Source organism: Boleophthalmus pectinirostris, unplaced genomic scaffold (genome assembly GCF_026225935.1).
Source record: "Boleophthalmus pectinirostris isolate CB_2022bp ecotype Guang Dong unplaced genomic scaffold, ASM2622593v1 HiC_scaffold_23, whole genome shotgun sequence".
Classification (NCBI taxonomy): Eukaryota; Metazoa; Chordata; class Actinopteri; order Gobiiformes; family Gobiidae; genus Boleophthalmus; species Boleophthalmus pectinirostris.
Genome location: NW_026571207.1, coordinates 9,203,164 through 9,219,246, shown reverse-complemented (window position 1 = coordinate 9,219,246; position 16,083 = coordinate 9,203,164). Strand labels below are relative to the sequence as shown.

The 16,083-nt window shown below is 41.6% G+C and overlaps 1 protein-coding gene across 1 annotated transcript in view; it reads left to right on the top strand.

Annotated features, from left to right (window-relative positions):
* The window catches only part of si:dkey-237h12.3 (teneurin-3), a 338,669-nt gene extending 326,220 nt beyond the window's left edge, over positions 1-12,449 (top strand). The window contains 5 exon segments of the mRNA XM_055159618.1: positions 4,401-4,697; positions 9,143-9,289; positions 9,291-10,755; positions 10,996-11,126; positions 11,609-12,449. Of these exon segments, the coding sequence (XP_055015593.1) occupies positions 4,401-4,697; positions 9,143-9,289; positions 9,291-10,755; positions 10,996-11,126; positions 11,609-12,361 (2,793 nt within the window). The 3' untranslated portion in view covers positions 12,362-12,449.
* The last annotated feature ends 3,634 nt before the right edge of the window (positions 12,450-16,083 follow it).

Here is a 16,083-nt window from a genome sequence, read left to right as displayed (position 1 = left end):
ACAGATGTACTTCTTGGAGTAAACCTAGCTATAGTAAGGTGCACGCTAACTTGAGAAATCACATGTACGCCACTTGAGTCGTGTCCGGCAACGAACTGCAGACGTCTTTGTGTCATTAACATAGGGAGAGGGGCTCCCATGTCAAGGTGGATAGCCCGATTATCCTCATGGCAAGTCTGCCCACATGAGGTCTAGTTACTCGATCTAAACGGATATCATTCATTATATTAGCTCTCACACAACAAAAAGATACAAGTCAGTATTAAGAAAGGTAAGGTAGTAATATGGTTCAATACACTTTAACAAAGTAAAAATTAGGTAAGTAGGCTTGTACTAAGTCTAAAAAGATACAAGTTCACCTTGAATACATGCAGTAATACAAAAGATGAATCATCTAGACTCCAGAAAAAGACATCAACGTAATTTTGTGCAAGGTTTCGCATCAAAATTTTTGTCTGAATATGTTCTAAATAAAATGGTTTTATTTTAAAGCTTATTAAAATTAAATAAGTAATAGTATACACGACTCCAGTATGAATTTCATAACATAAAGTTTCTTTTTTGCATATTATCAATGTTTATGCATTATTAACCTACTTTTTAGATTACTATTCTATGTTTAAGGATATCCATATCGCCAGAATCGGGTACAAAGGTGAGTAAATATTATTTTGATCTTGTTTTACGCATGTTTATGTTTATTTACTATGGCATAGATAAATAACAGACAACAGACATAACTTGAGATACACTCTCCCGAGATGTATGTGGAAGATAACTTTCTTTGGTTTTACAGTTTGGCGCGCAATACTCTTGGTGTTCATCTTTCTGTAACATTATTGCTTAATATCGTAAAAAGTGGAGTGATTGGTTTTTTCACGTCAAACTGGTTGCCTTTTCCAGGGTCTCATTAAGTGGGATGGCCACGAGCTGAGGCAATAAGCAGCTGATGTCGGAACTAGACATGTTTATTTGTTTGTGACTAAATACATAAATTCCACGTGTTCATACTAATCTGAACCAGAGATTTATTGCCAAAAAAAAATTAGTATTAGCATATAGTCAACATCATAACTAAAAACATCAGAAGATAAAAAAATGATATGTAAAAGGTAATAGGAGTTGTACTCATACCTATAGTTCGGAATTGTATGGAAGAAGCCAAACCAAAATTGAAAGTATATTTTTATCACTATGGCAATTAGTTATAGAGCGAGATGTTACAATCGAGAAATTTAGGTTTTATATATTATGCTTTCCCCTTTTTTACATTATACTCCAGGGAGATCATTGGTAACCGGAGTATATTTTAACAATCAACGCGTATTGCTCGCCGTCATTTTGTAATATAAATTTATATTGATATTAATCATTGGGGCATATACTTACTGTATTATTTATTGGCAGAGAGTGTTTGAGACCACAAATTGGATTTACTTATAACAAATGTCTACTTTATTTCACCCTTCTCTTAAAATCAGCATCTTTCGAAGATTTTCATACCCCAATACATTGTAGCAGCGTGTGATCTAATATACTCGCCCAAATATGCAACTTAAGTTGAGTACCAGATAGATTAATCTGATATACAAAGTGACTATTAGAATTATGTGTGACCTGTAATTAATTAGGCCAGTACAGTAATCGAATGTACACGTGTTTTTAATAGGCACCTTAACATGCATGATTCGACACTCTTTTATAATACTTTAAAGTGATGGCGAATTTTGATTAATGACAACCTAGCTGAATGCGCAGACCAAAATTCTATATGTAATTTTTGAGTATCGATGCTTTCAGTATGAATGGATGAGGTCATGATATTTTGAGGTGAGTTTGCCCATACGATCTCCATGAATAGGTAACTGTTTGCTGTATCCCTACTGGGTCTGTGTTTGCATATACCAGTAGTCCCAATATTGTGTTCTAGGCAAGTGACCTAAATAATGCTCTATGTATTAGTTTACCTAATGACCAATAAAAGTAGTAATGTACTATTTAGTCATTGGGCTAACATCACTCCAAGAACAAATAGTGGTACAAACACGACCACTCTTCTTACTTTCCACCGGAGGTCTTGGGGTATGAGCCTCTCAAGTATAAACACCCAATAAGAGTTATTTCCTGACGAGGGAGAAAAGTGCTTGAGTGCATTTAACCACTCACCACTGCCGCACTGCTCGCGCATCGTTCGCACTGAGGCTTCTTCCAAGCACCTCCGGTGGTTTAATCACCTTTATGTCTAGCACCACGTACCAGATGACCTGGTTGTCAGGGCACAAATCCGCTCTCACGTGTGTCATCAGGCATTTGCTTTTTATGGAGGCGTCCCTGGTCGGTTTCTCTACAACCTGGGTTGAGAAGTTGGTTCTCCTAGTGTGCTGCTGGCTTTGTTCTAGTTTTAACCTCTGGTTTAGTCCTGGGTGGAGCTGTGTTGAACGTCCTGTCGTTTTATTGACTCTGCGTTGTTGTCATGATACTCTGGTTTAGACCGGCGCAAATCGGTGGTAGGTTCCTCTCGGACTCTTGTTCATGGTTTGTCGTGATGGTCCTCTTGGGTTGCATTAATTGTTCAAGTTTATGGCCTTAAGACCACGTCTAGGTTTATCGCTTTCTGGGCATGTTACGCTCGCTGGGTTGAAGGTCTCATCTATGTCCTTCGGCTACGGTTAATGGGAAGGTTACGCTAAGAAATATGCTCCAGTTCGTCTCGGTTATTCTTAAGTTTCCTGGCTCTAAAAAAGTTCCCGGTGTATCATTTTCAAGAATATCCATGTGTTTATAATTAATAGGTATCCTAGTGGTTTTTAGGAATCTCTTGGTTATTATATGGTCCACACCAGTTGGTTTTGTGGCTTGCAATATGGTCTAAACTGGTAAATCTACGAGGATCCTGGTATAGTCCTACTAGTTACCTTTGCGAGTCTCCCTAAAAACCTGCGAATTTAGAAACTTGGGTATCCATTTTTAGTTCCTGGAAAATTTGTTTAACAGTCCACTTCCTAACACTAGTTTCATGTGGTCTCTTTTGAGGTCCTCCGGGTTTGGTTAGTCTCACTCATTAGGTCACATTGTAACGTATTTTCTGTGTTTACGTTCCTGGGTAATACGAACCTATACTGTTGTTTTGAGGTCCACCTTGTGTTTCCATTTAGGGTCCTTGGACTATTAGTGCCTGAGTTAAATTTAACTCTGTGTCGCTGGAAAGAATAAAAGCGATTTTGGCCACTAGAGCTCAGACTTAACAGACACACATTGGTCTTAAGTCTCTACGTACAAACATCTTACATTCCTGAGTTATAGTATCTTATTATGTAACTGGACTAGGCAAATTTCACAATTATGTATTATGTGTATGAATTTTTGCCATTAACTGTTTTGCCTCACAGTTCAGTGCTCCTGTGTTTTGTGTGAGTGTGCTTCCTGTACGCTGATACCAATTTGGTCATGTGGACAGTAGTAATGTTCAGCTGCACGCTTTAGAGTTAATGATGATGAATAAAGATTTTAACCTCAAGTGGTGTCCCATTGGGTCAGGTAAAAAAACTTACTGATTAAGTCCTGCTTAGATTGGTTAGTTCTTATTAATTGTTTCGTGGAATTAGTCCTGGTTTTAGTCCTGGTTTTAGTCCTGGTTTAGTCCTGGTTTTAGTCCTGGTTTTAGTCCTGGTTTTAGTCCTGGTTTTAAAGTCCTGGTTTAGTCCTGTTTTAGTCCTGGTTTTAGTCCTGGTTTTAGTTCTGGTTTAGTCCTGGGTTTAGTCCTGGTTTAGATCTGGTTTAGATCTGGTTTAGACCTGGTTTAGACCTGGTTTTAGTCCTGGATTTAGTCCTGGTTTTAGTCCTGGATTAGTCCTGGTTTAAAACTGGTTTAGTTCTGGATTAGTCCTGGTTTTAGTCCTGTTTTAGTCCTGGTTTTAGTCCTGGTTTTAGTCCTGGTTTTAGTCCTGGTTTTAGTCCTGGTTTTAGTCCTGGTTTTAGTCCTGGTTTAGTCCTGGTTTAGTCCTGGTTTTAGTCCTGGTTTTAGTCCTGGTTTTAGTCCTGGTTTTAGTCCTGGTTTAGTCCTGGTTTTAGTCCTGGTTTTAGTCCTGGTTTTAGTCCTGGTTTAGTCCTGGTTTTAGTCCTGGTTTTAGTCCTGGTTTTAGTCCTGGTTTTAGTCCTGGTTTTAGTCCTGGTTTTAGTCCTGGTTTTAGTCCTGGTTTAGTCCTGGTTTAGTCCTGGTTTAGAACTGGTTTAGTTCTGGATTAGTCCTGGTTTTAGTCCTGGTTTTAGTCCTGGTTTAGTCCTGGTTTTAGTCCTGGTTTAGCACAAAACTGGAAAATACCGCCATGTAATCCATTTATTTCAACAAAAACAGATATCAAACTTGTTAAATAAGGCATTTCCCTTTTCCTTGTCACCAGGTGAACGGGCGCAACATCCTGTCAGTAGATTACGACCGCACCCTGAGGACGGAGAAGATTTACGACGACCACCGAAAGTTCCTCCTGAAGATCATCTACGACACGGCGGGGCATCCGGTGCTGTGGGTGCCCAGCAGTAAGCTCCTACCGGTGAACGTGAGCCGCACCAGCACAGGGCAGATCAGCGCTCTGCAGAGGGGCCCTACCACCGAGAGGCTGGAGTACGACACGCTGGGTCGCCTGGTGTCACGAGTGTTCGCCGACGGAAAAATCTGGAGCTACACCTACCTCGAGCAGGTGACAAGGAAACGCAGTCAGAAAAGGCCATAAACCATGTGAATCTGAAGGGCATTTTAAGTGACATGTCTGGCAAGTTCTGTAATTCAATATGATAAAACAGGGAAAAATAGGCCACAATAATTATTATACGCTACTTCTGGTTCAGTAAATTAAATATTCATATATGTTGGGTCAAATAGTTAACATATCCAAGACTTGAATGCAGATACTGACTAATATGTGCACTATGTAGCTTCTCTATGGAGATGTGATTGCTTGCCTGGGATGTTCCACAGTATGGCATTAATTAACGCTGCTCGATTATTAAAAGATCATTATCAAGATTATTTTGGCCAATACTGAAATCACAATTATTCAAATGATTGTTTTTTTAACTACATGATGCATCTATTCAGCGTTTCACTCTCTCATGAAAACCCAAAACATTTTGTTACTGATAATTGACGGAAAACTTTTGAACTGAAAATTAATATAGGCTACAAATATGAACCTTAGAGCAGTTTTGTGATGTATAAAACATAAAATGAATAAAATATACTTTGAAATAAGGCACAGAAAACCATAAATGTATCCAAAATAAACTCTATATCCAGCTGTTCTGCAATCTCTACATTTAAAAAATGATCATATCAAAAAATATCCCAAAATAAAGCTAAATCGTTTCAACAGTTTGGAGATCGTTTGACACACAAATCGAAATTGCAATCAAAATTCAATTGCAGCCAATTACAGCCTTAGCATTAATCGTATCTATCACCTTGAAGATAATCAAGTGACGCCAGCGGCCCGAGTTAAAGGTCTGGTGTGTGGAAAGACGACTAAAGAATTAAGCAATAAATATGTCTGTAATTTAATGTAGACATTAAATGCCAGACTGTGGAACATGTCAGTCAAAGACATTACACCTCCATGGGGACAAGCAAGTGCCGAACGCCCAATAGAAAAGCCTCCTAGTACACCTTTCAGTGTTATTGTTTTCAAAATTATTTCTGCAGCGGAATTTTGGAGACAGATTAGTTAGTTGAAATTTGTAGCTTGTTAAATGTAAAAACTTTGGAGCTTTGACCCCAGCAGATGGAGATATCAGTGAGGAGAAGAACGGAGAGTATGATGGAAAACGTCCTCTGTGGCTTAGACTCTGGAGGTGGTGAAGAAGAGAACATTCTGGGGAGGCTGATGATTCTGCTGCTGTAGGGCAGATAGAGCAGAGGTTTTTGAGACTGTAGCTGAAATGGCAGAAAGTGGTGGGGAGATTGTATTTATATGAGAGGTGATTGAGAGCTCTATATATAGTCAAATATACCGTATTTTCCACACTATTAGGCGCTCTGGATTATAAGATGCACTCGTCATAGAATGGTCTATTGTCGAACTTTTTTCACAAATAAAAAACACCGGACTTTAAATGAAACACAACAGTTCGATGGCTCAGTGGGAATTTGTTGGTCGCGTTCACGGTGACTCTGGGCTTTGTTCAATTGTGGCGTGTAGGGAGGGTGCTGTCTGGGACCGCTGGATTGTCGGCGTGTTTGCAGTGACTCAGTTGTTCATTTGTGTCTAGAAGTGGCACATTGCACTCGCTTTTTCAGTTCGTTCCTCCGTTCCATTCTTCATCGGCGTGGAGTGATGAGTGTAGCTGCGAGTGTTTTTTGCTGCCCGGTCGCTGTTTGCTCCGTGCGTGTTTGTGTGCGGCTTTGTAGTTCACTGAAGTCGTGCTGTGACACCTGAGTGGATTCATGTATAGGTTGCTCTGGATTGCGGGACGCGCAGTCGTTTTTTGATGGAGTTGAAGGCTTAAGAGCGCGCCCAATAGCCCGGAAAATACGGTAACAAGAATGCTCTCAATAAATGAAAATTATAAGTTACTATTAATAAGTTCATATTAAAAATGTAGAACAGTGAGATCAAATGGTGAATCTGTTTTGTAAAGTTGCCAGAATGTCACTAAAGCTTTTCAGTTTCCCAAGCCTCAAAATATTCATTAATAGCTGCGTGTGTGATGGGAATTTCCTGTAGCCAAAACGTGTCTCAGAGGTGACATAAAAAGTATAAAAACCTTAAAATCCATCAGATACGTTCAGTGGTTAGTGAAGGGTGGAAATTCAGCAAGGTCAGACTCCTCGTAGCATTCAAACAGAATAAGTGGAAGACAACAAAGGGACATTTATCATCTTGATCATTTGGATTGTTGTAGTGTCGAAGAATAAGCGTAAATGCAGGAGACTGAGATATCCCACAAAAAACAAGAATCTCAATAAAGGATCAGTATTACTAGAAACTGAATGTAGCTAGATGTATGCTTAGCTTTCCACTTGTATTTCTGGCAGACAGCAGTGATACAGTATTGCAGTGTATACCCAGAGCAAATAAACTTTTTATGATCAGGGTTTTACAGACTTTGGTTATAAAATGATAAGACTTGTTCTACATCAACAGCTGTAGTAAGTGTCCACAGTTGAACACAATATTAAATTAGATGAGCTCAGCAGGGACAAGGCCATACAAACTCAGCCAAGTTATATTAAAGTGGAAGACAAAACATTAAAAACACTAACGATTATAGTTTCACTTTGAAATAGGGGTGGGCAATATATATTTATATTCTACCGATAGTCATAATTAGATCATATTTTTGCAATACGAGGCTGTACATTTCTTGGTTACGGTTCAATGAATGTACAAAAAATGAATAAGCGTTAAAATGAAAACCAAAAGTGCATTAATATAATCTTATATCCTGGTTTGAAAGAGAACACTGTGAGTTTCCCTTTCTTTTGTGCAGCCTTTTGACATATTTTTCTTCTTTTTCACTAATCTTGTATTATCTTGTACACTATATACATTGCCCACATCTCATAGAAGTGACCTTTTGGTAACATTACCGCTGGTGTCAAAACAAAATCCACACAAAATGTCTTCTTTATCGCCCACCTACCTGCATTTGTAGTCTATTACATCGCCGTGCCTCTACGGTTTATACTTGACCCCTCGCTCCGTTCCGGCGCAGAGTGGGGAGTGGAGCCAGATGAAGGCTGTAGCATCATGCAGAGATTGTGCTGCCACTCCCGGCCTATGCCTTTGATTGCGTGACCTGCAGAGGCCATGTCAACACTCTGACATAAGGAACACAAGGAGCCCAGGGAGCGCAGGGAAGCTCAGAGCAGCCACGCATGACTGGGCCTGACACTCCGACAGAAAGGGTGGGGAACTTTAGCCAGGCTGACACCACTCCAGACTGTGCGCTATGTAAATTAATTAAAGCCATTCCCTGAAGGCGAATGGAATTTAGAATAAGCATCCAGTTATGTACAAACACGTCGGAAAATACAAGCGTAGCACTAGCTCGTCTGTGTGAAGAAAATAAATAAAATGATGTGTCTAGGCTAGGGCGGGGTGGACTATAATATAAATCAATATTCATCCACTTATCCATAGATTTTGAAATGATGAAAACATGTGAAACAATTAAAAACAATTTAAAACAAATATTTAATGTGAGAAGTCCTCAAAATGTCACTAACAGTGATGTTCATATTTCTCACATGGGAGCAGCAGCAAGTTTCTTCTTTATTTAAAAGAAAAGTTATATTAGTGACATGGTTTATCCTGCCACATCACATTAGAGCCTTGCACCCATGGGACCCAACGCAAAACACTGCGGCGTGAAACACATTTTGAAAGCTTATTGCAGACTCGGGCGGGAGTGGGACTGCACAATGTGGGATAAACTGCAGTCCCACAAACTAAATATGAGTGTAAAGTAAAATATACAAATGATGAATGTAAGTCTGTCATACATCATTTGTGCTGGATATTTTATTTGGCATTAATAAAAACATTTCAAGCAGCCTGAACTTGCGGATGTGCACATTTTAGACAGTTCATTTCCGCTTCTCCGTGTTTGCTAGAGCTTAAGAAAGCGAACGTCCCCATCTTGCGGGATTTGTGGGCGGGGTGGGAATGAAAATTATAATTCTTTGTGGGCGCGGGTGGGAGCGGGACTGAAAATTCTGTCCCGCGTAGACCTCTACATCACAACACAAAATAAGCATTTTAACAACAATCCTTTTACTTTCCTCCCATTGCAATAGAAAACACTGCAGGCCTATCTCACCTAACCAAGAGTTTTAGGGGATAAGATGAAAAGCTGTATACACTTAAACAGCACTCTGGCACAACAGCATACTCCTGAACAGATTAAAATATAATAATGCTCTTATCATTTTGTCTATCTGTACATTAGCATCTGCTCTGAGACCTTCGGCAAAGCAACTATCTGCCGCACTAGAGTGATATAGCTGCTGCATTTTTCATACCGTCTGCTTCTCCCTTTCTCAAACAGGAAATTCCTATTCACCACACCAGGCCTTACACGTATATATTATGCATAAATATTACGCAACCCCAACAAACACTTGCCACTTTGCTCTTTCTCCCCACAGTCCATGGTTCTGCTCCTCCACAGTCAGCGCCAGTACATATTTGACTTCGACTCGCTGGACCGCCTCTCCGCTGTGACCATGCCCAGTGTCGCTCGCTACACCATGCAGACCATCCGCTCCGTGGGCTACTACCGAAACCTCTACCACCCCCCCGGAGAGCAACGCGTCGGTGGCAGTGGACTACACGGAAGATGGCCTCCTCCTCAGGGTGGCGCATTTTGGCACCGGCCGCAGGGTGCTGTACAACTATCGCCGGCAGAACAAACTGTCGGAGGTCTTGTACGACAGCACCAGGGTTAGCTTCACCTACGATGAAACGGCGGGCGTGCTCAAAACTGTAAACCTCCAAAACGAAGGCTTCATCTGCTCCATACGTTACAGACAAATAGGGCCTCTGATAGACCGGCAGATATTTAGGTTTAGCGAGGATGGAATGGTCAACGCACGCTTCGACTACACCTACGACAGCAACTTGCGCGTCACCAGCGTGCAAGGGGTCATCAATGAAACGCCGTTACCCATTGACCTCTATCAGTTTGATGATATCTCAGGAAAGATTGAACAGTTTGGCAAGTTTGGAGTCATATATTACGACATAAATCAAATCATCTCCACAGCGGTCATGACGTACACTAAGCACTTTGACGCACATGGAAGAATCAAAGAAATCCAGTATGAGATCTTCCGCTCGTTGATGTACTGGATCACGTTTCAGTACGATGACGTGGGGAGGCTCACCAAACGGGAGCTCAAGATCGGGCCTTTTGCAAACACTACTAAATACAGTTACGAGTACGATGTGGACGGGCAGCTTATGACCGTGTACCTGAACGAAAAGGTCATGTGGCGTTACACGTACGACCTCAACGGAAACCTGCACCTGCTCAACACCGGGACGAGCGCCCGTCTCCTCCCTCTGAGATACGACTTACGCGACCGCATCACTCGCCTGGGAGACGTCCAGTACCGAATGGACGAGGACGGTTACCTGCGGCAAAGGGGGGCCGAAATCTTTGAGTACAACTCCAAAGGACTCCTGGTAAGGGTGTACAGCAAGAGCACGGGATGGACCATTCAGTATCGCTACGACGGACTGGGGCGCAGAGTCTCCACCAAATCTAGTTTAGGTCAACATCTGCAGTACTTCTACGCAGATCTGAGCTACCCCGCACGGATAACGCACGTCTACAACCACTCCAGCTCCGAGATCACGTCCTTCTACTACGACCTTCAAGGGCATCTGTTTGCCATGGAGATAAGCAGCGGGGAGGAGTTCTACATCGCCTGTGACAACACGGGCACTCCGCTGGCTGTGTTCACCAGTAACGGCCTGCTGGTCAAACAACTCCAGTACACGGCGTACGGAGAGATCTACTTTGACTCCAATCCAGACTTCCAGCTGGTGTTGGGCTTTCACGGAGGCCTCTATGATCCGCTGACCAAGCTGCTGCACTTCGGAGAGAGGGATTATGATATCATGTCTGGCAGGTGGACCGCCCCAGACATCTCCACATGGAAGAGAATTGGCAAAGAGCCGGCTCCTTTTAACTTGTACATGTTCAGAAATAACAACCCCATCAGTAAAGTCCATGAAGTCAGAGAATATGTGGCGGGTAAGACATACTGCTCAAACATGCTTCGATTAAGTTGTGTAAAATTGCTTAGATAAATAATAATAATAATTCAAAATAGCGTTACAGAATACACAACTGGACTTAGCATTAACCATTTTTGACAATACTTTATTCTATTGCTACTGTATGCATAATGTACATAGTAACCTGGTACTAGCAAGTGTTGTTTTATGATTGAGATGTGTCACTTTTGTTAAATACATACTTCTTTCCCTATAGATGTCAACAGCTGGCTTGTGACTTTCGGCTTTCATCTTCACAACACTATTCCTGGGTTCCCGGTCCCCAAGTTTGATATCGGCACAGCATCTTATGAACTGATCAAGAGCCAGCTTTGGGACGACCTGCCGGTTTGTATACTATTATTTGTTGTATTCATGCAGAATTTGACATGAAATATGGTTTGGTAGAGAAAAGTTCAGATAAAGTTCTTGCAAGTACTTTAAAGCCGCTTGTTTAATTGGACTGCTATGCCTTTGATAAAATGCATTTTAATTGGGCTGGATTTGTATAAGAAGTTGCATAACATTTCTGTGCCTTGTTGTTCAAGCCAACAGTTCAACGCCCTCTGCAGATAACATTGTATTATGATATGCTGCCAATGTTAAAAAAGAGCCTTTGAAGCTATAAACGTTGGGCTTTTTCAGATGGAGGCATTAACACAAGAAGTATTGCTAAAAATGTCAAAAGGATTTCTGTACTTTTGGCTTGAAAACACGATTATCTGAGGGCAGAGAGTCTGTGAAGCAGAGCAGCGGCTGCTTCTAAGTGGCCTGGAGAGTCGAGCTGTGCCATGTTCAGATGTTAACGTTTCATTGCACTTTTCCTACAGTCCATCTCTGGGGTCCAGCAGGAAGTAACCAGACAAGCACACTCGCTCCTGTCTTTTGAGCGGCTGCCAGAGGTCCATCTGAGTCGAGGGCGCAGAGGTGAGAAGTCCTGGCTGTGGTTTTCTGCCGCTTTGTCTCCCATTGGAAGGGCCGTGATGTTTGCCATCTACAAAGGCAGCGTCCACACTCACTCACTCAACGTGGCCAGTGAGGACTGTGTGAAGGTGGCCACCATCCTCAACAATGCCTTTTATTTGGAGCACCTGCACTTCACTATAGAGGGCAGGGACACACACTACTTTGTGAAGCCGGGTCTTCCCGACTCAGACCTGGCGGCGCTGCACCTCACCAGCGGACACAAAACGCTGGACAATGGCATCAATGTGACTGTCTCCCAGTCCACCACAGTCATGGACAGTAGGACGCGCCGCTTCGCAGACGTGGAGATCCGAGCGGGCGCCTTGGCTCTGCACATCCGCTACGGCTCCACGGTGGACGAGGAGAAGGCACGGGTGGTGGAGCTGGCCCGGCAGCGTGCTCTGGCTGGGGCCTGGGCCAGAGAACAGCAGAGGGTCAGAGACGGGGAGGAGGGTGTGAGGCCCTGGACAGAGGGGGAGAAGAGGCAGCTTCTGAGCGGCGGAAAGGTGCTAGGCTATGACGGCTATTATGTGCTCTCTATTGAGCAGTATCCAGAACTGGCTGACTGCGCCAATAACATCCATTTTCTTCGCCAAAGTGAAATTGGCAAAAGGTAACAATACGAGGTGCACTTTCTGCCAAAGAGACTCCGTTTGGTAGAATTCTAACAGCAGTCAGAATCAGCAACTGTCACGTTGCTCCCTGTTCCCCAATGATAATGTGTTTTGTAAAAAAAAAAAAAAAAAGTATAAAGGGGTCATAGCAATGCTGTGCATTGTGCCCTGGGTCCTACAGAGTCGTTCTCCAGCAGGCCTTCACTCGGCAGTACAGGTCAGGTCCTCTGTAGCACAAGCCTTTGGACTCTGGACTTTACACAGAGGAATTCTACAAGGTACTTTGGGTGTTTTCTCTTTTGTCCATTCTCTGTTTTCACTGAAAAAAGTCTGGCTCAACGTAAAATAGAACAAGAGCAAATGTTTACATACTGCATATGTGCACTTCTGAAGGTGGTGGCGCACAGGGAGCAGAGGTGGAGACCTCAGTATCAGCCTAGCACTGTAAACATACTCATCGTCTTATCCTATGCTTTCTGACTCTCTCCTTCTCAGTATTCATTGCGTGAGCGACAGTGAGTATTCTGAACTCTGTTGGGGCACACACGTGTCTTGAAGCACAGGGACACCATGTTTTGTAAATTATGCAAGAGTTTTATGGTGTTTTTAATTCATTTGTTTGATTTTTATGAACTAAATCTGTCTGTATTAGTCATACTGTATCAACAGCTATTTATGTTGTGTTTCTACAACAATAAAGTGTGAATGGTTTAGATTTTTTTCAGACTAGTTGAGTTTCAGCTAAATGGTTCACAATGCTCTGTCAAAGTGAGAGTTCAGATCTGTGCATGTAGTGACAAGTATTTACATGTGGTGATGTATCTATAACATGCAGTCAACTATTATTTCCACTCGATTGACTGTTTATTGGGCATCATGCCTTTTGACCTGGCTCCCTGTCCAATGAATCTTTCATCCACACAAATATTTCATGAGCCCATCTCACATAAACAAGCTTACAGTGGGTCTAAACTAGATCACCTCCATGTTCTTGGTAGGTATCTTTTCTTTTGAATGTTCAATGCACTCATGGATTAAAACTATTATGGGGTTCTTTTTGGTGTGTGGTTTCTTTACAAACTTCACTTTTTGCTTTGTCGTAATTTGTTTTATAAGGTGTAATTTATTGAAAACATATTGTACATAAAGATGCCATGTGTTCAGTGCCACTATTCATTAACATAACTTCTACAACCATAAAACAGAAATGATTCCATAATTCTTCAAGTTTGGTTTGTTTGTGTTTTTGTTTGTTTTTTTGCCAAACCAGGATCTATTTTTTTGTACCAGTAGAACATTCACTTTTCACTAATGCACTAAGCCCAGGGACCCAGAGGTCATGCATACATGTTTGGGGTTCATATTTTCCCACACATAGTAAATTATAGGCACCAGAGACCTTGTTACGTCTGACAAGGTTACCTGACAAAGTTAGAGACTTTGACAATCCATTTTTAATATGGTATCATAGTTGGCCGTACTTCCGACTGCTAGAATCACATGATGGAACAAAAGGGCTTAACATGGGGATATAACAACTTCCTCTTCTTACAGTGAAATATTTTGCGAATGCTCCAACTATAGTAAAAGGTAAAAATGCCCTGATGAACTGTTACTTTTGACCTCTGTTACATTTTGAGTGTGTATCATAAAACCAAATCCTTCAGTCTGCAAAGGGTAACATAGAAGTTCCCACAAACAAAGCAAGCTTGCCATTAATGTAAGATTAAAGAGCAGGTATAATGCAAAATGCATTTTTTTAGCTTTCTATATTTCTGTTTCATGTTATAACATTGTTCACTCATCAAAACCTGCCTGATAAAGCTTTAGATGTCATCCATGCATATTTGAGTAATTGTGCAGTTTCTCCTGGGCCCTATTCAAAACCTCTTTATGGTTAGCTGTAAGATTTTATGCGCAAGCTGGTGTCATCCATGATCACACACAATTCTCCATAAATGTACAAAAACATGACACAACAACTTCATAAACCAATGTGCAACAGTTTCATTAGCGGGAGGCCGTTTTAATTTCTTTTTCACTTATTTCTAGGCCATATGACAACTTCCTCGCTTCCTTCACAACCATCCCAAACAACAACAGGACTTTACCGGCAGACGTCACATAAAAGACACTCTCCAGTCTACACACTTCACCTGTTAAGCATTTTAGCCGGAAAATGAGCCTAATCAAGACCTTTCCAATCAACTCCACATTAAAGTCCTCCAACACAAACATAAGACGTTACTGAATTATTGAAACTCATCTCGTCAGCTACAAAGCCCGAGCAGACAAACGCTGTTTTCCTTTGATGTAAGCGCCTCAAAGCTTTCTGAAATCCTATTTGAAGTCATTTACGTGTGCCATTCACCTGAAACAAGCCCCCCAAAAATACTAAATATATATATAATTTTCTTTTTTAATCACAATTGGCTTGACTGTTAGCATGCTAATCAGAGTGTGCACGCATTTGACATTTACTGGTGTGTTTTTCGAAAAGTACATTTGGGTTTGTGATCTTTTTGCACATCCACGATAACGGCTCGTCATCAAAGCGCCTCAATGGTTCTGATGATTCCCCATGCATAATTCTGAAAACAGGCCCTTGCGTTTCAAAGTGCTTCTTTTTTCAAGCGCAAACTTCAAACGGCATTTCAAACCCGGACGGGAGGAGACTTCTCTCTCTTTGCTCAAAGCCTGTTTTATGCTGTTGTTTTGACCCCGTCTCGTGTCCCGGCATCCCACTGATCCCTTCGTATGATTTCTTACACTTAAAGATGTTTTTTGTAGCGTGGAGAACAACAGAAGCTGAGAGCAAGAAGTCTGAGTTTTCAAAGATGTCGCCGCGCACCCCCCAAGGCTAAAGACGCACTTTACCATCGACTTATAATGAAACGCTGCCTTATCGCTCCCCCCTTATTCAAATGACACTGAACTTTCATAACCTCCTCCTTTTGTTTTGCTATGTCCTTACTAAAAGTTTCAAACCAGTGTGAACTTCAGTCTATGATGCAAATGTGAAGCAGCCTCCTAAAAGTCCTCTGATGCTCCCTAGTGGTGCAAAGGGTACACTTCAGTTGACATTCAGAGTTCAAAGGGAGGATTGTAATATGGTTCAATTTTAGATTATAGAAGGATTTGTAGATTGTGACATATGCTTTTGCAGTGATGGATGAGTTACATTTAGACATTCACTTTTTAAACATCGTTGCTTGTGCTTGAGTCATTAGATTAATCTTGGCAACCAGATTATATGTCACGATGCAATCAAGTATATATATTATTATAATTGTTATATTTAACCTAATGCTTTTGAACATGTCTCTTATTTGGATAACTTTTTTTTTTTTTTTTTTTTTGAGAAGTTTGGTAGGATAAGGTTACTTTTATTTGAGTCACTTAAGTAGCCAGACCAGCTTGTCAAAGTCTGATCAAGAGCTCAGAAGCCTCAGAAACTCAGCAAGGCCAGGCCTGGTTAGTTCTTGGATGGGAGATCGCTGGGCAAACAGGTGCCACAACTATCGTTGTGTCCTTAGGCAAGGCACTTTACCCTTCACCTAGTATGAAAGTGGTGTGTGTGTGAGTGATGGTGGTGGTTGGACGGGCTGATGGTGCAGATTGGCAGCCTCACTTCCGTCAGTCTGCCCCAGGGCAGCTGTAATAGTAGGTGGTGTATGGAGTGATTGAATAATGCTCTGTAAAGTGTGTGACACATGTCTGTGAAA